The 22,424-nt window shown below is 56.2% G+C and overlaps 3 protein-coding genes across 6 annotated transcripts; 1 reads left to right on the forward strand and 2 right to left on the reverse strand.

Annotated features, from left to right (window-relative positions):
- Positions 1 to 385: 385 nt before the first annotated feature.
- Positions 386 to 10,666, reverse strand: LOC308176620 (uncharacterized protein). The gene is made up of 14 exons (XM_080552639.1): positions 10,518 to 10,666; positions 10,250 to 10,379; positions 7,127 to 7,251; positions 6,449 to 6,539; positions 6,230 to 6,309; positions 5,942 to 5,986; positions 5,294 to 5,328; positions 4,290 to 4,444; positions 3,959 to 4,046; positions 3,531 to 3,611; positions 2,822 to 2,920; positions 1,750 to 2,522; positions 1,246 to 1,322; positions 386 to 986 (listed from the first exon to the last, which is right to left on the reverse strand). The coding sequence occupies exons 1-14, from the start codon at positions 10,565 to 10,567 to the stop codon at positions 923 to 925; spliced, it is 1,893 nt and encodes a 630-aa protein (XP_080408765.1). The 5' UTR covers positions 10,568 to 10,666; the 3' UTR covers positions 386 to 922.
- Positions 10,667 to 10,792: 126 nt separating this feature from the next.
- On the reverse strand, positions 10,793 to 21,197 carry LOC308176630 (C-signal-like; the record flags this gene model as incomplete). 4 transcript variants are annotated; one of them, XM_080552665.1, is made up of 6 exons in its annotated part: positions 15,951 to 16,209; positions 16,431 to 16,541; positions 16,813 to 16,971; positions 17,335 to 17,522; positions 20,511 to 20,562; positions 20,972 to 21,197. In XM_080552665.1, the coding sequence occupies 6 exons, from the start codon at positions 21,113 to 21,115 to the stop codon at positions 16,096 to 16,098; spliced, it is 768 nt and encodes a 255-aa protein (XP_080408791.1). In that variant the 3' UTR covers positions 15,951 to 16,095. The 4 variants fall into 4 exon arrangements, with proteins under 4 accessions (XP_080408792.1, XP_080408791.1, XP_080408793.1 ...); XM_080552666.1 differs by lacking the exons at positions 15,951 to 16,209; positions 16,431 to 16,541 and adding an exon at positions 10,793 to 12,932 and having other exon boundaries at positions 20,972 to 21,115; XM_080552667.1 differs by lacking the exon at positions 16,431 to 16,541 and having other exon boundaries at positions 20,972 to 21,115.
- LOC308176635 (C-signal-like) lies at positions 12,822 to 15,727 on the forward strand. Its single transcript, XM_080552672.1, has 6 exons — positions 12,822 to 13,499; positions 13,876 to 13,927; positions 14,098 to 14,285; positions 14,615 to 14,773; positions 15,073 to 15,192; positions 15,500 to 15,727. The coding sequence occupies exons 1-6, from the start codon at positions 13,353 to 13,355 to the stop codon at positions 15,611 to 15,613; spliced, it is 780 nt and encodes a 259-aa protein (XP_080408798.1). The 5' UTR covers positions 12,822 to 13,352; the 3' UTR covers positions 15,614 to 15,727.
- Positions 21,198 to 22,424: the final 1,227 nt, after the last annotated feature.

Below are 22,424 nucleotides of genomic sequence, written 5' to 3' on the forward strand. Positions count from 1 at the left end.
CAGCCGAGACAGTTTTAGCAGGCGTTACCAGGGCCCTGTCACCACGCGTACCAGCCCCCAGCTCACCTCCTGCTCTCAGCTCATGGGGACAACGCGCCCTCCACTTCTCGCAGCGTGACCACAAGCCATCGCACTTCAAACCGCAGCTCCGTAGCCGCTACTCTTTGAGTGACCCAGCCACATCTGCCTCTCCGTCCCTGCAGATCTCCAGCTGTCACCAGCGTTACCCCAAAACCAAGTGGCTTTCTCCTGTGGCAACCACAAGCAGATCACCTCCACTCCACCTCCGGACCAAATGCATTACCTGCACCGATGTTTACGACAAAGCAGCAAGATGCTTTTTTTTTTCCTTTCCCTATTTTTTTTTTAATACAAGAGCTGTGTATTTAAAAAATATATGACTTTTATTTTTAATTTCTACAGCATAACCTTGCAGGATATTTTTTAACAAACTGTGCAGAACCCTATCAAAACCAATCGATAAATGTCCAAACTACTGCACTGGCTTTGGGACAGGGAGCAGGTGCTAGGGCCTTGTAGCTGTATCTGCCCACGGTACAGGGGGAACTGGTCCCTCTTGTTCCTATGTGCCAGGCCAGGCTGTTTGCTCCAAGCTGTGATAGGAACATCACAGGAACAGCATGGTACTGAGGTGGGAGTGAGCCCAGCTCATGCGCTCCAGCGTCCCTGAACAGATGCCTTCCCCCTCTTTGGGCTGGGGGTGCTGGCCTCCAGCAGGTCATGGCTCTGGCCGCGCTGGAGCCAGGGTCTCTGAATCCAGGCCAGCCCCCCCGCCTTAGGGACAGGGGTCTTGGTCCCCTCCCCCTCCCCCCACCTACTCTTCCCATGCAGTTTGCTGAACCGATCAAGAAATGAGACAAGAGGCTGCTCAGAGCACACTTGGGCTCCAGGTGGTCTCAGCTCAGGCATCCACGTCCCTGTCTGTGAGAATCCAGCACGCCCACTTCAGCATTGCCTCGGAGATCCTGCAAAACCAAAACGGGAGCCAGGATGAGAAGGGAACCCAGCTGGGAACACACAACGGTGCCCAGGCAGGCTTGCAGGGGGGAGGGACAAGCTCAGGACCCGGTGCAGGGAAGCTGGAAAGGCCAGAGGGACCCCCTGGGCTGCAGGGTGGAGTGCCCAGGTGCCATGGGGCTAGCAGGCTTCGGGGGTGACAGCAGTGGCTAGCTGTGGCCACAGGGCTCAGGGCTGGGAGATGGCAGGGTCCATCGCTGCACTGACCTGACAGATCTTATTTGCTCGCAGAGCTCAGGGCTTGGGGCCTTGTATTTGTACTGGAGCGGCCTCTCCTTCACGTACTGCAGAAGCAAAGAGGACAGTGAGCTTCGTGCTGGAATGCAGCTGGCCAGCTTGATGGGCCCACAGAAACGTTCTGGTCCCTCCCTTCCTCCCTCAGTTCCTGCCCTTCCACTCTTACTTCACCTGGAGACCTGGAAGAGGCTCCAGCGAGGGCTGGGTCCCACCCAGCTCCCTTCACCCAGCGCCCCAGGTGGCAGGGGTCCTCCCCGCACCCCGCAGCCCTGCTCTGCCCTGCCAGGAGCCAGGAGGGCTGGCTCAGGTGGGGCCACAGCCTGTGCTGATGCCTGCTTTCAGCTGCTCATCTCCCACAGAGCCAGGCACCATCACAGGGGTGAGGAAAGGTCTGGGGGTGTGACACAAGGGGACACAAAGCTCCCCTGGGGCCACGTCAGGCCCATGGGATCCCACCAGCTGCTTCATCTTTACCGGCTGCAGAACTCTGTGCTGCTCTGGCCTGGAGCTGGGGCCGCTCACTGAGGTTGCCTGCTCTTCCTCCTCCTCCTCCTCTTCCTCCTCTGGGGACTCCTCTCTGCGTTGTGGCCTGCGCTCCTCCCTTCTGATCTTCTTTGCTCCCCCTGTGCTCACGGACTCCAGCTTCCTGCGCACCTCTCCCCCTGTGCCCCACGAGGCACTTCGTCGAGGCTGCTTCTGCTGCAGTCCACTGAGGGACCTCCGCCCGTCAGGCAGTGCTGGGCCACCTCCCACCGACAGCTTCCTCTTGGCACCCGCAGCCTTCCTGCTCTCCTCTGGGGCTTCTCCTCCCTGGGTCCTGGCATGAGCCAGGCGATGCTTCAGCATGTCTGGAGGGAAAGCTGTGCCGCTGGAGTCTGCCTGCTCCCGGTGAGGCACCCCTTCGGTATGGGACGCTAGGTGGCTGCCGGGCAGGACAGGAAAAGCTGGAGAGAGAGACGGCAGGTTGGCCTGGGAGTCCCCTGATACCTGCGGGCCTCGAGCAGCACAGGGGGAGGTGCAGGCTGCCTCTGCAGCTGATGTTGCCCGGCTCGTGCCGGCCTTCACAGGACTGATACTGCCATACGAGGAGAGCAGCGAGGGAGAGGAAGTCTGCACCGGGTCAGCCTGCAGCAAGCCCTGGGAAGAGTCACGGCTACACGATTCCAGCAGGTCGGGGGTGTTGCTGTCAGCAGCCACATCCTGCTGGGCCTCCGGCCTGCATGGAGAACTGTGCTGAAAGGACTGCTCTGGTAAAAGAGAAAAAAAAATAAAACACAGTCACGTTGGCAAGGGGCACGCTGCCGGTGGTAACACATGGGAGCAGGACCCGTCCTAGTACGTTAGACAGGGCAGGCGAGTATCAGAGCTGCAACAAGGCAGGTACAGGAAAATGGGACCACTGGGGACACCAGATGGGCACAGCACTACTTTCTAGCCAGGAGAAAGAAAGCCAGAGCCAAGGAGGAGCTGTGCATTCATGCGGCAACAGGAGAGGGACTGTCTGCTCCCAGCAAAGTGTGTGCGCTCCACACAGCAGGAGACTCACCTTCTGAAGAGGTCAGAGTCAAAGACATCGTGGGAAGCATGTTCCAAGGATTGTCCAGCGATGCCTCTGAGCTCCCTGACACCACTGTCGACTCTGCAGCTGCAGAAAAGTGATTTTGGTGAGTGATTTCTCGGTGCAGAACCAAGAAAGCTGTTGTCTACTCCCAACCCTGCAACGGCTGAAAAGAATTCTGAGCTTGTGCAGACCAAGACCTCATCCAGGCAGTGGAGAGCCAGGTAGTGCCCGCAGAGCATGCAGGCAGGAGGAAAGCCTTCCCTTGCACCCTTTCCTTTCTTTTGTGGGACTAGCAGAGTGACCAGCCTCTCGCTGCTGAGGCAAAATCAGAGCCAGGCAGCCACAGCTGGAGCCCACAGCTCCCAGTAACTGCAGCTGCCACCTTCTCCACCCTAGAGCCTGAGAGGTGAGAAACCTCATGGGAGCTGCTCATGGTCTGTGACCTGTGAACCTGGTCTTCATGAGGGACACACAGGTGCCCTCTTCTGCTGCGTCTGGAACAGAGCCTGCACTGCCCAGGACAGGATGCAGGAATAGGACTGCTCCCTGCTCACTCAATGCTGGGAGTCCTGGTCTTCCAGAGACCCGGCCCTGCTGGTACCTCCTCTGCTTAATGCAAGGACAAAAGGGGCTGAGCAGACTTCAGAGGAAAATATTAAGAGGTTGGATGGGATCTGCATGTCCCACTACTCACAGCTGGGCTGCGACATGACACTCTGGTCGCCTGGCACCGTCCTGTCATAGTTGCTCTTCTCAGAAGATGCTCCACATGCATCTGCAATGAAAGGAACACTGCTGCTCACACACCAGCACACTGCACAGCCAGAGCAAAGGAATTCTTTTCCCCTTCCCAGACATCTTAGGCACCTGGCAGCACTTCCAGCACCTCAGCAGTCTGAGGAATGAGATAGCAAGAAAAGGAATGTGCCAAGCAGGCTCAGGACCTACAGAAGAACTTCTCAGGGTGTTCTGCAATCCTGGGGCCTGCAGCTTTCAAAATTCCACCTTCTAGGTGTCCAACTGTTGTGCTCAGCCCATAACCACAAAAAAGTCCCTTATTTCACCTGATTGGGTTTTGAACTGCTGACCTGCCTACCCTCCAAATGAAGCCACAGCACTCACCTGCCTTAGAAGCATCGCCATCAACCACCCCCTCCTCAGGAGGGATTACCAGGACGTTGGCTGGGACCATGAAGGTGTCCTCACGTGGCTGAAATGAGAAACGTTACTTGTTTTTTTGCTGTTCAGTCTCACTCAAGCTACAGGAGCTCACCCACAGCTGGCAGCTGAACACCATCTCGCTCTCCAGCAAACCTCCGGTTCTGCCCACTGCTCTTCCCCTTCCTTCTCCCACTCCTCCAGAGCAGGATCCCCACCACGAGCTGTCACAGCCCTGCCTCAGACGGTCACAGAGAGAGCTCCACATCAGGCACTTCACAGCAGCTGGACTGACCTCTTTCTTGAGTTCTGCCTCCCACTGCGTCACAGGAACCTTGTCCTTCTCTGTCTCTTTGGACACCTGTAAATCCAAGCATTCCTCAGCACTTTCCTTCAAAGTCTCAAGCTGGTTCTGTCCTATCACATCAATCAGCTGTGAGATGGATGGCTCTGTAGCAAGAACAACACACACGTTAGTGGAAGGGACACCTCGGTTCAGGCAAGCCTCATTTGCAAATGATTTTACTTTCTGTTGCATGACTGTCAGGTGCGATCAAACCCATGGAAACACAAAGCTGCATTTCCTGCATTTTTTCTCCCCATCCACAGAGGTCCTCACATACCTTCCTAACACACTACAAGGATTACATCAGGCAGCCATTTCGGAAGCAGAGCACGGAAGCAGATAGGAAAAAGGTAACACCACTGCTTCTGGTCAGACAACCCCGCCAGGACGGACCACAGGAAATCCAAAGGTGTGTTCGGAGCTAGAGTCAGCTCACACATGCAGGCAGCTTCCTGAACTGAAGGGGCAATGGGGAACTCAAGGAGCCCTTCACGCTGCAGCCCAAGGGCAGCCCCTGAAGCAGAGCTCTGGGGCAATTTCTCCAGCCTCTCACTACTTGGAGCAGCAGCACGAGCACGGGCATGCAACGGCCTGTGCTGTTTTAACTGCTAGCACCAACGTGCCCTGCTTTAGGCTTAGCAGCACGGCTTTGTGCTACTGCCCTGGGTGGGTGGGACTGAGCCTGGCTCCTGCAGGAAACACACACAATGCTGCTTCTTGCTATCTGAGCAGCCAAGGGCAGACCCTCCCTGATCTCTGGGGCGAGAGCAGGCTCAAGTCTGCCAGCAGAACCAGGGTGAGCCAGGCTGAGGCAGGCACAGTGCCCTGTCATTCAGCTCACTGGCACGTTTGGTTGCGTTTGTGCTACATCTGCCTAACACAGACCACGCTCAGAGGGGCCACGAGCCCCCAGCAGGCAGCCACAGCACTGTGTGCCCCCCACAACTGTTTACCTGAGCTGGGAGCAGTACCCAGAGAGAGACTCCTCCTGCAATGACCAAGGATAAGAGAAATGGTTAGGACCAAGGCACATGCAAGCCAGCAGCCCTTCGCAGCTCTCTGCTGCAGAGCGTTACAGATTGAGCACTCCGTCTTGGGAGAAAAGGCTCATGGAACTAGCGGATTCCCTGCTGGGGCCGGTTCCAGCCCCAGGCTCCTCTCAGTATCCCTCTAATACCCAGGAAGGAGCCTCAATCCTGAGGACAGACCAGTGGAGACCCCTCCAGATCTCCAGAACTGGGGCTCCCTGGGAGAGGCCAGAGAGAAGAACGAACATGCACTTAGACACGCTGCCCCAGGCTGGTAGGAACACATTCCCCAGAGGTGTTTTCTTCCAGCTCTGCCATTTAAGAGGCTGGGGTTGGAGTCAGTGTCAGCACTGGGCGGAATCCTGTGTCAGCAGGCTCTCACCCATGACAGTGACTCGTTTTGTACTCTCTACTCAGCTCTGTCACATCCCAGGGCAGCAAGTCCCACAGATTAACAAGGAACTGCCACAACGTACCTGCCCTTGCCAGCCCACGCTAACCACATTCAGAGCCTGCACGCTCTCATCGTGGTGTCTGTGTATGTTCCCTGGCAATCGCCAGCCCTGTACTTACAGCCAGAGCTCCTTTATCTTCTGTAGCACAGAGGGCTCGTGGTTCCTGCAACAACAGAGAAGACAGTTACTGATGTGGCACTTCCTCCCATGCATGCGTTCCTTCAAAGCTTCCAACACAGACATTCCTCTGTCAAAGAGCAAGAAAATCTCTATCACAACCAGGTTGCAGCAGCAGATCTCTTAGCCTGGTACTGCTGGTGTGGCAGACACCAGCTGCTCAGCTCTGGGGAGGCGCACAAGCCCCACAAACCAGCAGCTCGAGCCCCAGCCTGCACCTTGGACGTACCCGTTTGACGAATCCATCCTCTGTCTCTCCATGGGCAGCACGATGAACTGATGGGCGGTGAGATAAAACTCGCAGTCCTCCTGTTGGGGTAAACGGAGCCCATGAGGCACAGGCAAGCGGCCACAGCTCTGCTCCCTCCCACTTCAGGGCCGGTGAGCACCCAGCCCAGCCCTGCTAACAACCCTCCAGCAAGTTACTTCCATTCAGCAGGGCACTCACCAGCTTGGCCTCCTCCCGGAAACACACTGTGTACTTTTGCAAGACGATAATTCTACAAACAAGGCTGGAAAGTCTGAGATGAATGTGGGTGCTAGAAAAAGAGCAGAAAAGGACCACCTTGGAGAGATGAAGAATGGAGTCAGACCACCCAGACACATCATGGGGTTCCCCTTACAGCTATGCCAACCACATGGGGGCATGCTGGAATATTTCTCAGCACGAATGTCAGGGACTGAGCGCAGCACAATGCTGAGAGCTGCTTTTTATCCTTGCCTCTGATACCAGCAACCAGCCAGTCACTGCCCCAGCTGAAAAACAGAGAGGTTATGTCCAAACAGGAAAGCTGTGGAAAGCTGCTGGCACTGAAGGAGCAGCCCAGGATACCATGGTTAACACTCCAACTCCTTTCGCAAAGGCTTTTTAGTCATTTCTGATCATGTTAATACGGCATCACTGTTTCTGCCATCGATCCCTGCACTTCCTAACCAGCCATAACTGGAGCACCAAGTGCCAGAGTTCCAGCTGGCCCCATCTAGCAGCAGCTGCCTCTTTCACACAGATTTCCCACCCCATTATTGATTAGGCTTAACAAAACCTGAAAAAAGACCAGGCAGGAGCCCCACTAGCAGCTGCGGAGAGCAGCTGTCCCAGCCACAGCCGAGTCACGACAGAACCCACTTTTCTTCCGCCCGCAGAGCTTCAGCTGTAATGACCACTCGGATGTAGTAGGACCCATCTGAGACTTGTAGTTCAGCATCTTGGAGTGCTCCAGCTTGGTCTGGAGCACTTGAGTCACTCAAAACCTATCAAAACATTGGGGAGGGGGGAAAACAACGTCACCCACAGACTTACCAGGGAACAAGGAGAGCACACCGTGCCTGGCTGAGAGCATGGACTTTTAGAAGAGAAGTTCAGCATTCCCTGTGAAGCCAGATGATAAAGACTGCCCCCGGGCCAAGGGATGCTATATGCGCCCATGCCTCCTGGTAGGACCAGGCAGGCTCAACACCAAGACACGATAAGGGACATGCTGCATTGTGTGAGAGAGTGGTCAACAGTAAGAGGGGAGAGAAGGCACAACCAAGCATTTTTTGCTCAACCCAGCAGCAGGAATTCAAGCAAAAGGGGCTGGGCAGGCTTGCGACATGCACTAACAAAGCAAAGGGAGAGACAGAGCAGCAGTAACTAGCAGAATTACAAAGTTCCTGGTGTATCAACCCTGAGCTGATACTAAGCCACGTACACACTCGATCAATGCCAGCCCTGATGGATGCAACAAGCTTCTCCAAGTCCCACGCATACCTGACAAGCAGGCTGGGAGCTGTGGGTCGGTCCCGGCCTGCCCTAAGCACTGCAGTCCCCTGTTACACACCTATGGTTTGGTTCATGCTCTTCACTCACAGAGGGGACGTGAAATCGCACGTCACACCATGCACTAATGCCACTGGCATCTGACAAAAGACGCGCACGTGTTGTTTAAGATGCTCTTGTCCCCGTCATCCACCAGCCAAGCGACAAAGGGAAGCAACTCTGAATACCAGCATCAAGAGCAGTGTCGCCCACCATGCTCTAAAGATCAGTTGTGGCCAGCTGGGACCTTGTGCTGTCAGTGAGCCCAACAATCCTACTGCATAACCTCCCTGTACGAGCCGACCAGGCTTACGCTCACTGCTGGGTTCAAGGACGTGACAGCTCACCAGCTCACCAGTCTGTGCTTGCTGCGTCCCCTCAGCCTCTGGCCAAAGCCTGGCCACCCCGTGCTCGCTCACCATGTGCAACTGTTCGACTTCCAGCCAAGGCAGACTGGCTTAGCAGGCGCTGCACGAGAGCCCTGGCACCAGCAAGAGACAGAGCTGCTCACAGGACTGGTTAGAAAATAAAAATTAATAAAAATAAAAATGGTAGATTTGGAAGTTACAAGTCCGAAACAGGTAAGGAAGAAGTTAGGCATAACTGGGGCCCACAGCAACCAGGGGAAAGGCTCGGCTGCTCAACACTCTCAACCTTCATTAATTGCTCAGGACGCAGGTGGCTGCAGATTGGAGTAGTCACACTGAGGCACCTCTCTCCATTAATTCCTCAAGCCCTAGCAGGGAGATGCTCACTCACAGCTGGGTCTCCATCATCCCAGAGAAAAAGATCCCCCACCAGGGAGCAGGGACTGGGCCAGGAAGCGGGGAACCAGCGATTTCACCACCTCCCCATCTTCAGATGGGGTCAGGAACAGGAACACAGGGTCTTCCTTCTAGCGGTCATGTTTTTCTCCCCATCTCATCTCTTCTTCCATTTAAAAAAAGAAAAAAAGACAATATCCATCTTTTGCCATCCTTCTCCTGTAAGGGTACAACTCTCCAGCAGCCAGACCATAATCACAACCGAGCACAAGAAACTGCACGTCCTGCCCTTGCCAATCTCACATCCAGTTGTGCGGCTGGGTGTCTCACAGCATCTTCATCCAACCTCTCCAAAACACAGCCCACTAGCCACATCACAGAGGGGACTGTGAAGCATCAGAGGATACCAGTTAGTAATTCAGCTATCTATATATTAATATAACCACATTACTCACACAACTCGTAGTTACCTGACTACATTAGTAAGTCCACAGCTAATGGTAATTCAGCCCGCCTTTCTCCACAGTGCTCGCCGTGAGGTGGAAGAGCAAGGGCAAACATCCACAAGCAGCTCTCACCCTTCCTCCCTGGCCAAAGTGGGCTGCTGCTGGGCAGCAGAGACAAAGGGGGTTAGCAGGGCATCACACCTCCAAGCACCGTCTGAAAGGAGTCAGCAGCACCGACTCAGCTCGGTTGTGTCCTCCTCATTTATGTCACCCAGCAGGCCTCAGACCGACAAGGGTTCCCTCATTACGGCTTTCTCCTGACACTTCAGGTAGATCACCGATCAAGCCTCAGCACAAAAGCTCTCCAGGGGCTGCACAGGAGCAGGTCCTGTCACCAGGAGCCCCACAGCCTGAATCACAGGGCCAGAGGACCTGCGGGAGGAGGAGAGGAACGGCTCGGGGTCCCTCCAGGCCCCAGCGTGAGAAACTAAGTTGTGTTTTTGCAGTAGAGAACTAATTTTCTGTATTCCAAGGTAGTTGTGTAGCCACAATAAGGAGAAATGCTAAGTAGGTAAGTGGAGAGTAGAAGGCCTCACTGGTCCAAAATAAGGTGGAAGCTTGAGAAAAACAGGATGAGCAGTGTGGGAACAGTAAAACAAAGATCACAGGGTCTCAAAACATAAGAAAGGGGAAAAAAAAGGGAAAAGGGAGAAATTAAAGGGTTGAAAAAAAGAAAAATTGTACAGATATGGTATAGAGGTGCATTGAGCAGCTTGTGAACCTGTAGTACTCAGCTAATGAGGAAACAGGGGAGGCGATCAGGCGTCGGGTAATAGGGGATAGAAGGTTATGCTTTGTTTACTATAATGCGGTCCTAACTGGCAGGACGCCCGCCGTTACAATCGCGAATAAAACAGCTTCACAAAAGATCCTGTCTGAAGAAAATTGAGATTTTTCTCACACCAGGCAGGGCAGGGGGCTCCAGACCCCCCGGCACCCGCTGCCCGCGCTCACCCAGCGGCGCGGCGAAGCAGAGCAGGAGGCGGGAGAGAGGAGGGGAGGCTGCGGGCTCCGTGTGAGAAAGCACATGCAGGGGTGCAACACCCAGCCGAGACACCAGAGAAGGGCAGAGCTCCTCCGCCTCCAAAGCCAAGCGGAGGTGTGGAGGAGGAAGGCTCGCCAGCCCTCGGGCACCGAGCTGGGCAGAGCTGCCGGGAACGCGGCTTCCCCTCGGCACCTACCCGCAGCACCTGCCCCGCCAGCAGGTCCCCGCTGGCGTCCCGCTGCTCGTAGTTCACCAGCAGGCTCGCGATCCACGGCTGCAGGACGTACACCTTGGGGGCGGACAAGTTCTTGCTCTCGTACACGAACCTGCGAGGGGCGACAGGAGGCGCCGCGGTCGGAGGGAGGAGGAGGAGGAGGAGGAACACAAGGAGCCGAGCTCCGCTCCCCGCCGGCCGCAGCAGCCTCCTCACGGAGCCGGCCCAGGCCCTCCCGGCCTCGCCTCACCTGGCCCCCGGCGTCGCGGCCGCCCCGCCCGAGCAAGCGGCCGCCGCCATAGCCCGTCCGCCACCGCCGTGGCCCAGGAAGAGAAACCGCGGCCGGGCCCCGCCGCATCCGGGGCGGAGCGGCTCGGGGGGGGCGGGGAGATGGCCCCGGGGCCGAGGGGGCCGGGCTGTGCCCGCGGGACGTCCCCCGCTCCCGGTCCGGGCCCCGCGACCCGGCCCCGGCCGGGGTTTTCCTGGTGTTCGGCCGTTGCTGGTTGCCGTTTAGTCGTTCTTCAGCGAGTTACAGAATCTCCCGAGTTGGATGGGAGCCATAAAGATCATGGAGTCCCAGCTCCTGGCCCCACACAGGTCTACCCAGAATCACAGAATCGTCTAGGTTGGAAGAGACCTCTAAGATCATCTAGTCCAACCTCTGTCCTAACACTAACAAGTCGTACACTAAACCATATCACTAAGGGCTACATCTAAACGTCTTTTAAAGACCTCCAGGGATGGCGACTCAACCACCTCCCTGGGCAGCCCATTCCAATGCCTAACAACCCTTTCAGTAAAGAAGTTGTTCCTAACATCCAACCTAAACCTCCCCTGGCGCAACTTTAGCCCATTCCCCCTCGTCCTGTCACCAGGCACGTGGGAGAATAGACCAACCCCTACCTCGCTACAGCCTCCTTTAAGGTACCTGTAGAGAGCGATGAGGTCTCCCCTGAGCCTCCTCTTCTCCAGGCTGAACAACCCCAGCTCCCTCAGCCGCTCCTCGTAAGACTTGTTCTCCAAAAGTTCTGACCACAAGAATAAGAGCACAGTCCAAATGCTTCTTAAAGTCTGACAGGCTTGGTGTTGTGACTACGGACCTGGGGAGCCTGTTCCAGTGCGCCGCCACCCTCTTGGTGAAGAACCTCTTCCTGATACCCAGCCCGAAATGGCTGAAAAGCTGTGTTTTCACACATCTCCCCATGCTCCCAGGGCTTCCTCAGCTGCCCTAGCACCAGTCCTCCACGGGCGTTTGCCCACTGGAAGGATCGTCCTCCCTGCTTGCCATCTCCTCTTATGTTAACACCATGTAGGTGCTCAAATCTCGCAGTCAGGCAGCAAAGCCCACCTGGGAGGAAGCCAAGGGGACAGCAAATGCCTCCTCCAGGCAGGGCTTTGCGAACCTCACTGACACAGCAGAGAGTACGGTGAGTTCCTTTGTTGGCTGAGCACAGGCCCTCGGCTTCTTGTTCACAGATGAAGTGTCGCAGGAAGATGCCTGGCGGCACAGAAGGTCTCTCGCCAGGCTGAAGTCCCTCCTTGCCCGGGGCCGTGAGGGTCATGGCTTGCCCCAGTCGGCCTCCTTTGGCCCTCAGGCTGGAGGCTGGGGTGAGGGACCCGGCTGGGTACAGCGTGCACTGGCTGTCCCTGAAATGCCACACGTTCCTGCCACACAGAGGAGCAGACAGCAAGTGTTTGGCTTCAGAACACAAGCAACCTAGTTTATTGGGATCTCCACAGAAGTTAACACAGAAGCAAATCTCTTAATGTGACGGTTGGTCGCTGTGCAGATGGTGACAGGAGTCTCTCTTGCAGCAGCATCTCCAGTTGGGGCAGGGGAGATTCCCCCAGCCTGCACCCAGCCGGTCCCGCCTGATTGCTGTGGCACACACATGATCTGCTGTTCTTAATTTTCTTAAACTATCCACATGATATCTCCTAACTATCTTAGATAGGTGCAGAAGACGTTCCTACATGACCATTTCTGCATCTCCAGGAACACCTCCTGCTGTTACAACTTTTGCACAGCGCGGTCCATGCTGCAGCAGAAAACACCTGGGGAGCTTGTGCTACATTCAGATCCTTGCCTGCAAGCTGTTAAGCAGCCCGTGTGGACACACTGGTGGTGCTCATCCACTGGTTTAGGCACAGCAGGAGGTCCTGCCACAAAAGTCCTGTGACGACCAGTCAAATGTTGTCTTTGGAAGACAGCTAGGACTTGGGTCCATCATCTCCGCTCAGGTCAGCCCATTGCCTCACCAGCACAGATGTGAGCCAAGGAGCACTGGGACCACCCTGGGATTGGGTGTCTGTTGTGTGCTGGGTGTGAATTTTGTTCTGTCACGCTTCCAGCTTAAACTCTACAGCAGACTGGTTGGTATAGCAGACCCTCAGGAAAAGGTCTCTTCTGGGCAGCTCGGGAGGGTTTCCAGTCAGACCTGGAAGGGTTCCTGGGTTTTCCAGCCTGTTACGGTAGATAAGGGGCACTCACCTCTCCTAGCTGCTCTGTCCCCGCCCGTGGCTTTGGTGTTGCACAAATTAAGGTCAATAATTGTGCTGCGCATGGCCCACACGTCCGTACTTGCCTGTCTGACCATGAGGGACAGAAGCTGGTGGCCCAAGAGGGAGGAGGCCCCTCCATGCAGCAACAGCGGTAGTTCTGGCCCTGAAAACAAGCAGCTCAGGTTTTGGTGGGGCCGAGAAGAGGAAGGTATAAAGAGCAGCAATGTGACTCCAGCCCAGTGCCTGCGACTCTGAGCGAATGCTTGCACTGCTGTGGCCTTGGGAGCGGAGGCAGCTTTCTTGCTGCCAGTGGGGCAGAGGAGAGAGTGCGTCAGACGGCTTGGTAGTGAGCACCGGATATCCAGACCCGCAGCACAGGGCATTCCCTGCCTGGGCAGGACGCTGGGCACCACGTTTGTCACTCAGCACCAGAAAAGGTGGATCCAGGGTGTGGAAAAAGCCAAGAGGCTGGGGAACCACAAAGATTGCCTTGAAGAGCAGATGCAAGCCCTCATAGGAAAATACGAGATAACTGAGGATTAAAAGGCACCTACAGAGTCAGTGCAGAGGCAGACGGAGCAGCATGGGAGGGCTTCGTGTCCGTTCCGTTCTGGTGACTGGAGCCAACCGAGGAATCGGCCTGGGGTTTGTCCGGCACCTGCTGGGGCTGCCAAACCCACCCGAGTGGGTCTTTGCAGCCTGTCGGGACCCCAAGGGACAGCGAGCACAGGTGAGGCTGGTGGCGGTGGGGGACAGCAGGGCAGGGCAGCGCCCGGTGCAGGAGCAGCCCTGTGGTGCGAGGCGGGGATGTGTGAGGGTCTCCATCACGGGGCTGCAGCCCTGGGCATAGTCCCAGGGCACAGAAAGCCGGGGTAGGACGGCCATGGGATGAGCTGTGCCCAGGGCTCCTTGGGGCTGGGCAGGGAGCTTCTGCTGCTGGGGCAGGTGATGGCCATGGTGGGCAGGGCAAGACACATGGCTCGGGGGGTGCGCGGGATGCGCAGAGACTGTGGGGATTGGGGCACTGGGCGTGAGGCAGTGCTGGGACAAGGCCTCTGTGCAGCCGGTCCTGCCTCTCCATGCCCACATTGTCCCGTCTCTTGCAGGAGCTGCAGAACTTGGCCTCCAAGCACCCCAACCTGGTCATCATCCCACTCGGTAGGTGCCCAGGCTTTGCCCCAAGGCTGAGGGTCCCTTGCCTGGGCTCCCCGCTCTGCCCATACCACGTCCTCCCATGTCCCTGGGGTGGGGCCTCCGACTCCCAGCACCATGCGTGGTGGCAGCTGCCGAGGGGATCGGGTGCTCACCTGCCTGCCTTGCCCCTGCAGAAGTCACCGAGCCCGCCAGCATCAAGGCAGCTGCAGCCAGCGTCGGGGAGCGCCTCAAGGACTCAGGTCTCAACCTCCTCATCAACAATGCTGGCATGCTGGTTTACAAGACACTTGACACCAAGACACAGGAGGACATGTCCCAGGTGTACGCCACCAACACCATTGGGCCCCTGCTGCTGAGCCAGGTGAGGCCCTCACCACAGCTCCAGGAACATCCCTGCCCCGCGGCCCCACGGCCCTCCCAGGAGCATGGAAAGTATGCTCCTCCCAGGAGCATGTCCCACTCGTCCTGGTGGGACAGGGCCCAGCTCCACTCTTGCTCTGGTGACGGGCCCAGCACTCCCGAGCTCCCACAAGAAGCTGGTGGAACTGACTGGGGCTGGTGCTAAGGGGCAGGGGGAAGAGGAAGGCGGCTGCTGGTGGTGCTGGTGGCAGCGCTGCCCACTGTGGAAGGAGCTGGTCCTCTCCCCTGTACCACCTCTGTGTGGACCCACCACTTCTCCTCTCCTCGCAGGCATTCCTGCCCCTGCTGAAGAAGGCTGCCCAGGGGAGCCCGGGCTCAGGGCTGAGCTGCAGCAAGGCAGCCATCATCAAGATGTCCAGCTATGCTGGCTCCATTCAGGACGTCTATCTCTGGGAGTACGGACAAGCTCTCTCATATCGCTGCAGCAAGGTACTGCCACACTGCTGGGCATGAACCTGGACATTTTCCCTTCTGAAAAATCTTGCATACCTCCCAACCTTCCCCTTAGTCCCTGCAACTCTCACAGCTGCAGCTGAGCTGCAGTCAGTCGCCATTTCCCTCCCATGGCACATTCCTGTGCCTGGTCCCAGACCTAATCACAGAGGATCTTCATAGGACAGAGCTGCTGCAGGGAACTGGCCCTGCCTGCCCCAGCTGTGGGGTCTGCAGGTGTCACCATGCAGGCACCTTCTCCTCCCCACCCTGATCCCTGCGGTGTCTCCTTGCAGGCTGCTCTGAACATGCTCACCAAGTGCCAGTCCTTGGGCTACCAGGAACACGGCATCCTCTGTGCTGCTCTCCATCCTGGCTGGGTGCAGACGGACATGGGGAACACAGCCGGAGAGACGGTAGGAGCTTTACCACGGTGGGTCCATCCGAGCCCCTGTGCTGGTTTTCCACGGGAGGCTGTTGTCACCCCGAGCTACAGAGCGTGACCTCCCTGCCTGCTCCGGCACCACTGTGGGCAGCTCTCCCTGCCCCGGGACCCTGCAGTGAGCTCTGGCGGCCCCATCACCTGGGTGCCCTGCTCAGCCCCTCTTCCCCTGGCTCCACTTCCCCCTTGGTTGAGCTGTTGCTTTCTGCGGGCCAGGCTCCAGGGCAGACCCTGGCCAGCCCTTGGGCACACATCATCATGTTTTTCCTCTGCCCCTGCAGCCCCCCGTGACAGTAGATGAGAGCGTAGGAGGGATGCTGAAGGTGATCTCCTCCTTCTCCGAGAAGGACACCGGGACCTTTCTCGACTGGGAAGGGAAAGTTGTGCCCTGGTGAGACACTGGACCAGCCTCGTGCCCAGATCCTGGCAGCAGCCCCTCTGCTGCTTCCCAGCCTCCACCACACCCTCAATAAACCTTTGTCTGAAAGCAGCAGTGCTGCCATCCGTATCTGTCTGTGCGCTCGACAGGCTCTGGCACACTCTGTGAGCCTGCCCCTTCCCGGGTGGTCCCACTCCTCATCTGTGTGCGTGTCAGTGCCCACTGCTCCTGTCCCCTGCCCGTACTGGGGATACCCACGTGTGTCCCACTGGAAATTACTCTCTGGGGGCAGCACAAGCGAGGCAGGGGCACAGGATCCAGCCAGCAAGAGGTCCCCGCAGGGGCTGAGGTGTCCAAGGACATGGAGCGAGAGGCAGTCGGCATGGGCAGAGTTGGGGTACAGGGCGCTGCGTAGCCACAGGTGTGGTGTGGAAGGGGGAGAAGCTGCTTCCTGTGTCCATGGGTGGGCAGGAGAGACGTGGGGGGCTGAGCTGGCGGTCACCAGGGCAGGCTGTTCCCTTCCCAGTCGAGGAAGGCGCCGGAGGTCTCTTGCGAGAGGCTGCCCAGCACCGCCAGGATGCCCTGCACACTGCGCTCCACCGTCATGGGTGCCTGCAGAAGAGGACAAGGATCGGTGTCACTGCCGTGGCCAACGGAGAGCAGCAGGCTCTGACCAGGCTGGAGGGTGCACAGGTGCTGCTGTGCCCTTTCCTCCCAGCTGGAGCAGGGCAGGGTGCTTGTGGGGGCGGACCTCCGAGCTATCCCCAGGCCTTCGTCTCCACCGAGCAGCAGAGGACCCAGCACCGCTGCCCCTTCCCTGCACAGCACGGTACCTGCTCTGTCCCCATGTCCATCTTCACCCAGCCGGGATGGATCGCCGTGCACAAGATCCCCTTGTCCCTGAGCTCTGCAGCCAGGCACCTGGTCACCATGTTCTGGGCAGCCTGGAAGAGGCACAGGCATGCCAGCACCACACAGGGCTGGGGGAGCTGGGTACGTGTGGGCGGGAGGGAGATATTTTGCAGCTGAAGGGCTGTGGAGGTGGGAAATGGGGCTTTGCCCTGCAGTGGAGCATGGGCACAGCCTGGGCTGGTGCTCTGCATGCTCACCCTTGGAGGACCAGGATGAGGATGGGTGGCCTGGGGCAGGTGGGGGGGTCCCATGAGCTCCCCCCTCCATGGGAAAGCATCCCCAGCGCCTCCCCCGGTCCCTCACCTTGCTGGCACGGTACGGGTACATGGGGGCCTCCAGCACCCCGAGGCACAGCCCGATGGAGCCCACTTTGGAGGACACGTTGACGATCACAGCCCTGCTGCAGCTCAGCCTTGTCGTCTGTGCACCTTTCGCCGCCTTCTCCAAGAGTGGCAGGAATTCCTGACACAAGGACACCCGCGCTCTGTTAGTACGGACCCTGGCTTTGAGGCCTGCCCTGAAAGTCCTCACACCATGGCTGCAGACCATGGAGGAGCAGCTGGACGGACACCCCAGGCAGAAGGGCAGTGGGTAGGGAGGGTGCCCCAAGGATGGGCCAGGCCGCCTCAGCTCCAGCCTTTCCTAGGTGAAGCCAAAGCCAGCAGGGAGGACAGGAGCTCCAGCCAGGGAGGAGCAAAACATGGGAGATGCTGCTCCTCAAGCCTCCCTGCTCCCCCAGCCATGGCTCTGTTCCCATCAGTGTGGCTCGTTCCACCCAGGAGAGCATCTCCCTGGGCAGGAGAACCCCCAAAAGCCCTCACATACCTTGGCAACCTGGAGGGGCCCGACCACGTTGGTGGCAAATGCAGCGAGCATCTCCTGCGAGTCCACGGACTGCAGCGTGGCGTGCGAGCCGATGCCGGCGTTGTTGACGAGCAGGTTCAAGCCCTGGCCCTCCAGACAAGACTCCACCACCTGCACGGCCCTGCGGATGCTGGGCAGGTCCACTGTGTCTGCCGGGGCAAAAAGAAGGCCATAACCATATTTGCTTCGTGTATTCAAGGAAGTTATGATTGCATTTTATAAGAGGTGCTTGGTCCTTGCACGCTGAGGCTCCCAGATGTAGTTCATGCGTCGTTTCCACTAGAGGCCAACCACAGCCGAGTGTACAGGTTTTACTGATGGACAGCATTTTTGGAGAAACAATATAAGTAATATAATACACCAAGAGTGTACTTCTGTATTGCACAGCGGCTATTGGGGCTGCTAATGTACTGGGGACAGATTCATTTTATTATTGAATTACACAAAGATCTTTCCTGGATGACATCCACTCAGATCATTTAGAGTGATCTTTTCTATTTTTTTAATAATTTGTGCTAAAATTGATCTTCCACACCGCCGCTTCCCAGGACGTGCAGCAGTTACATGCAGACTGATTCTCAGCCTCCCCTCTTCTACAGATGCTCCGGCCCAGGCTGCGTGTTCAAGCCCTCTCCAGCAACCAGAATTATTGATTTTCCTGAAATTTTTATAACAGGGATAAGCACTTGTTTGGGTCTCTTTGAAAACCTGCTAAGATTTAGTTGCCCTTTAGTGCCCTTTTTCACGAAACCAGTAGGGGTGGTATTTTTTAAGTTTGTGTTTGGTTGCTTGAGTTTTTGGATTTGCTTGTCAGGATCTGCATCACTTGATGAGTACTTTCTCCAAAGAAACGTCCATTGTTCATTTAAAAGGGGTCACATGAACACATTACACATCTGAAATGGGCTGGTTAGACCAACATTTAACATCTGTAGTGCTTTTTTATATCATAAGTGCACCACTGAGCCCGTAAGCTCCATGAATATTCATGTGCATGGGCACCTTGGGCTGTGCCTGTGCTGCTGAGCCCAAGCCCCTGTGCACACATTCCTGCACGCATGCTTTGCAGTGCTGATCTGATGAGCCTGCTGGGGGGAGAATTTGGGGAACTGGCTCTCTTATTGCCCCCCTGCCCTGAATGTTTCCGTTCTCAAGCTTGCACAAGACTGACTTCGCAAGGGTGGGCAGGGCTGAAGACAGCCTGCTCTTCCCTTGAACGGATGAGCACCAGAACAAGCCTTTTTCTTGGCATTTTTAACCAGTTTGGTGGATTTATGGTGGTGGTTGAAGACCTCGAGTCTTCTTTTAAAGCATTTGAGTGACTGGGACTTGCTTCAGCAGCACAGGCCTTTGGGGAGGTGCTATGAGAACATTGTGGGGGGAATTTGATGAGAAAATTGTCTGTGGGATTTGATGAGAAATGCTGTAGTGTGGGAGTTAACCATCCACGGGGCAGCATCGATTTTTGGAAGATTAGCATTGCCTTATGAAAACAGCATCTTTTTCTCAACACCTGGCTTGAATTCAGAGCTGTTTGTGATTTTGGACTTTGACTTTTGTGCTGAGGATGCAGAGCGAGAGCCCAAACGTGTTCAGGTGCCGGTCAGCTCGGGGCTGATGCTGCTGGCACCGAAAGCCTTCCCCCAGCCAACTCACTGCCGGGCTGCTGGGGAAGCAGCCGTGGAATTCATGACAACAGCATGGACATTTCAGCGTGGACATTTCAGCACGAACATTTCATGTATGATCAGCTTCATGACACTTCACTGCACACTTTCCGGTGATTTCTTTTTGGGCAATGAACAAGCGGAGCTCTGGACTCTGTCACTCCACCACATGCAAGGGATTGCCCACTGGCTGGGGTGAATGATTAATTTCTGTGTTTGGACTGGCCAAGTCATTGCTCCAAGGGAGAATGGGGCCAGGCGTGCAGGACAAGTGTGTTCCTATTGCTAGACCAGCCAAATTAGCCTCAGGCAACCTCTTATCTCCCCTCCACAACGGCTGAAACGGTGCCTACAAGCCATGTGCACACCCAGAAGACTCGGCTTTCAGCTGGAAGAAATGAAGGGATTAGAAAGGGAAAGATAGAAATGGAGAATGAAAGAATGTGACAGGACTTACCCATTTTAATTTCTTTCCTTTCTGAAAAGAGCACTACTGTTATCAGTTTGAAGTTAACCATTCCTTAAGATGGAGTTTGGTTTGTTTGTTTGTTTAGCTTATTTTGGGACTTTATAGCCTGTCTTTTGGAGTGCATGTGTTTTTGGAAAGGTTTTTCGTTCCGTGGACAACCCCTTGAGATGTCTCCTTTATGCTTCAGTGAGCAAAGTAAGTTTGCTTTTCCTAACGCATAATGCCAGTTGGGGCTCACAGGTATTTTTGGAGATGCTAATTTTTTATTACAAAGATTTTATACTTTATTAATCTATTCAGTCATAAGAGAGAGATTTGCAGATATTTTTAGTAAAGACTGACTTCAGGGATGCCTTCTTTGTTAAGAAATGCTAAAAATTCACTTGAACTTAGGTTCAAGTCAGGAGGATTCAAGTGAACCTTAGGCTGATAGTGATTTTTAACAAATTAATAGTCGGGTAGAGAAGACAAAGTTCTTGTCCTCTCCGGGTCTGTTTGTCACCGAATCTGGCAGACATCCCAAAAAGGAGCATGCCTCTGAGCCTGAGCAGCAACCTGGGATGCTAACACCAGCGCATGGCCACATTTCCCGTGTGTATCCTTTTAGCCTGTTTCTTTTCTCTCCTTTTATCAATAGCAAAGGAAATGTGACCATGGCCACTTCCAAAAAGACACCAACCCAACCCTGCTACTCAGAAACTGTTTGGTTTGTGAACCTGTGTGTCCCAAACCAAAATGCTAGGCAAACTGGGGCACCTTGAAGAACAGATGTCATGCCTTTCCCTTGAAACTTGGTCTGGACCCACCTCTGCCTCCCTCTGAAGCCAGTTTGATGGCACCCAGCCAGAGGACAGCTCTGCTCGTGGGAAGCTTTGCCAGACATTCCCAGGCATTCCCAGGCTGCCACCACCAAGGTCTGGCAAAGCTGTCCCCGTTCCCATCCCCACGGCGAGCAGAGTGCCAGGAGCATGCCCAGCGCGGGCAGGGAGGTTGCACCATACCTAGCTGGACCAGTCTGATGCTGGGATGCTGGGCGGATAATTCTCGCAGGGCCTGGAGACAAAGGGATGGAGCAGGGGGTTAGAAGTCACCAGTGGCACCGCTGTGGTCCCAGCCACAGGTTCCCACCCATCCCAGCCATGGGACACCCCAGCCAGAGCAGACCGTGGTGGCTTTGCTTTTGCTGGGGGAGTTACCAGGTGAAGGGGTGCTGCTGGGATCGGGGCTGTTCCCAGCCTGGGTGATGCCAGCAGGGAGAAGGGGACAGCTGGCCATCATCATTGTCAGGAGCAAGCACCAGGGCCATGGGCACCCCCTGGGCTCAGCCTGCCTTCCCTCCATCCTTGGACCACCCAGCCAAGCCCACTCCCAGCCAGGACCGGATCCAGCAGAGACCCAGCAGGGTGGTGGGGACCGCAATGCCCCTCGGTCACCTGGCCTAGGGACATCCCCGTGCACTGACCTTCCCTCTTGGACCATCGGGGTCCCGGCAAGTGGCAAAGATGTGCTGGGGGGCCTGGGGGCTGGCGGCGAGCTGCCTCACCAGCTCCAGCCCGATGCCCCGGTTGGACCCCGTCACCAGGACGCTCCGAGCCAGCGCGGCCATCCCCAAGGTGATGAGACAGTCACGGTGGTGACAAACAGGATGCGCCCAGCAGGATTGTCACCTGCTTGGCGTGATGGGAGCATGGGCACAGCCCAGGGTGTGGTTTTGGGCACCCACAGGGACAGCGATGCTGTCAGCAGCAGCCCTGGCACCTTGCCTGCCCTGTGCAGAGCTGGGGGACTAGGGTGGGCATAGTGGGGGGGCCACATGTCTCCTGCATTGCCTGCTCACTGAGACTTGACTTCAGTAAAGCCCCAGCTCCCAAATCTGTGCAACCAGAGAAGAGTCACCTCCACACAGAGCTCAGAAGAGCACTTGGAAACACAACCAGGAAATGGAAGGGACTTAAGCAGGTCCAAATCTGGGCCGTGGCTGGCGATCTCCTGATATGGGAGGTGAGTTTGGGACAGTTGAACCAGGGGATGATAATCTAAGACCTTTTGAAGCCCAGCCTGGGTGCAGAGGGAGGGCAGAGCTCTGTTTGTAGCAGTGAGGTTGCAGCAGGCTCAAGTTGTACACATGCTTTCACCCAGGAGCCAGCTGAGAAGTCCCCCAGCTCCCTGCAGCCCCATCCTCCTGCTGCTGGGCACCAAGCCCACAGCCCTCACCCATCTTCCTGTCCTCACTCCATCACCCATCGTCCACAGGAGGACAATGCTGGATGCCTAGCAGACCAACAGGTGCCCACAAAGCCAAGTCTCCTGCAGCCCAGACCAGCCTGCGGACACAGAAGGCAGAAGTGAGTAACGTGCTAAAGGAAACAAAGAACCACCATGTAAAAAGTCTCAGCCAAAATGGATGTGCTTAGCTGAGGAATTGGAGCAACCTGAATTTAAGTGGGGAGAGGAAATACAAAGAGGAGAGTAGTGGGGATGGATCTGTCACATCTGGATGTGGCCAAAACACACATCCGTTGCTCAGCCCCGCTCAGCCTGGCAGGGGGACAGAGCTGGCTATTCCCTGTGCATGTGGGTGATTCTAGGTCTGGCACTCGCCAAAGAAATATTTGGGCTAGCAACTGGAAGATGCCAAAGGGGCTCTAAGATTGGAAGATGTGCTTTCAGGTGAAAGAGCATGGAGAGGAAAAAGCAGTGATGGTTCCTTCCCTCTTGGTGGGAAGTCTGTGGCCATGGAGAAAGAAATAAGCTTGCTGGGCGTGGATTTGGTTGGCGTTAGACTCAGACCCACTGCAGAAGGTGTTATTGAGGGTGTCATCACCCATGCAAGCAATTGCACTGTACAGACTTGCCTGCTCCTGCTGCTGAGCAGGAGCAAAGCGGCACCGTGAGCAGAATTGCCATTAGGAACC

The sequence above is a fragment of the Anser brachyrhynchus genome (assembly GCF_964034855.1).
Source record: "Anser brachyrhynchus genome assembly, chromosome: 12".
Classification (NCBI taxonomy): Eukaryota; Metazoa; Chordata; class Aves; order Anseriformes; family Anatidae; genus Anser; species Anser brachyrhynchus.

Coding starts and splice junctions, on each gene's coding strand:
- LOC308176635 (XM_080552672.1), top strand. CDS start 13,353: ATGGGAGGGCTTCGTGTCCGTTCCGTTCTGGTGACTGGAGCCAACCGA. Junction 14,774..15,072: donor TCTCATATCGCTGCAGCAAG/GTACTGCCACAC, acceptor GTCTCCTTGCAG/GCTGCTCTGAACATGCTCAC. Junction 15,193..15,499: donor GGAACACAGCCGGAGAGACG/GTAGGAGCTTTA, acceptor CTGCCCCTGCAG/CCCCCCGTGACAGTAGATGA.
- LOC308176620 (XM_080552639.1), bottom strand. CDS start 10,567: ATGGCGGCGGCCGCTTGCTCGGGCGGGGCGGCCGCGACGCCGGGGGCC. Junction 10,380..10,517: donor GCCGCGACGCCGGGGGCCAG/GTGAGGCGAGGC, acceptor CGCCCCTCGCAG/GTTCGTGTACGAGAGCAAGA. Junction 987..1,245: donor GAGCAAATAAGATCTGTCAG/GTCAGTGCAGCG, acceptor TTGGTTTTGCAG/GATCTCCGAGGCAATGCTGA.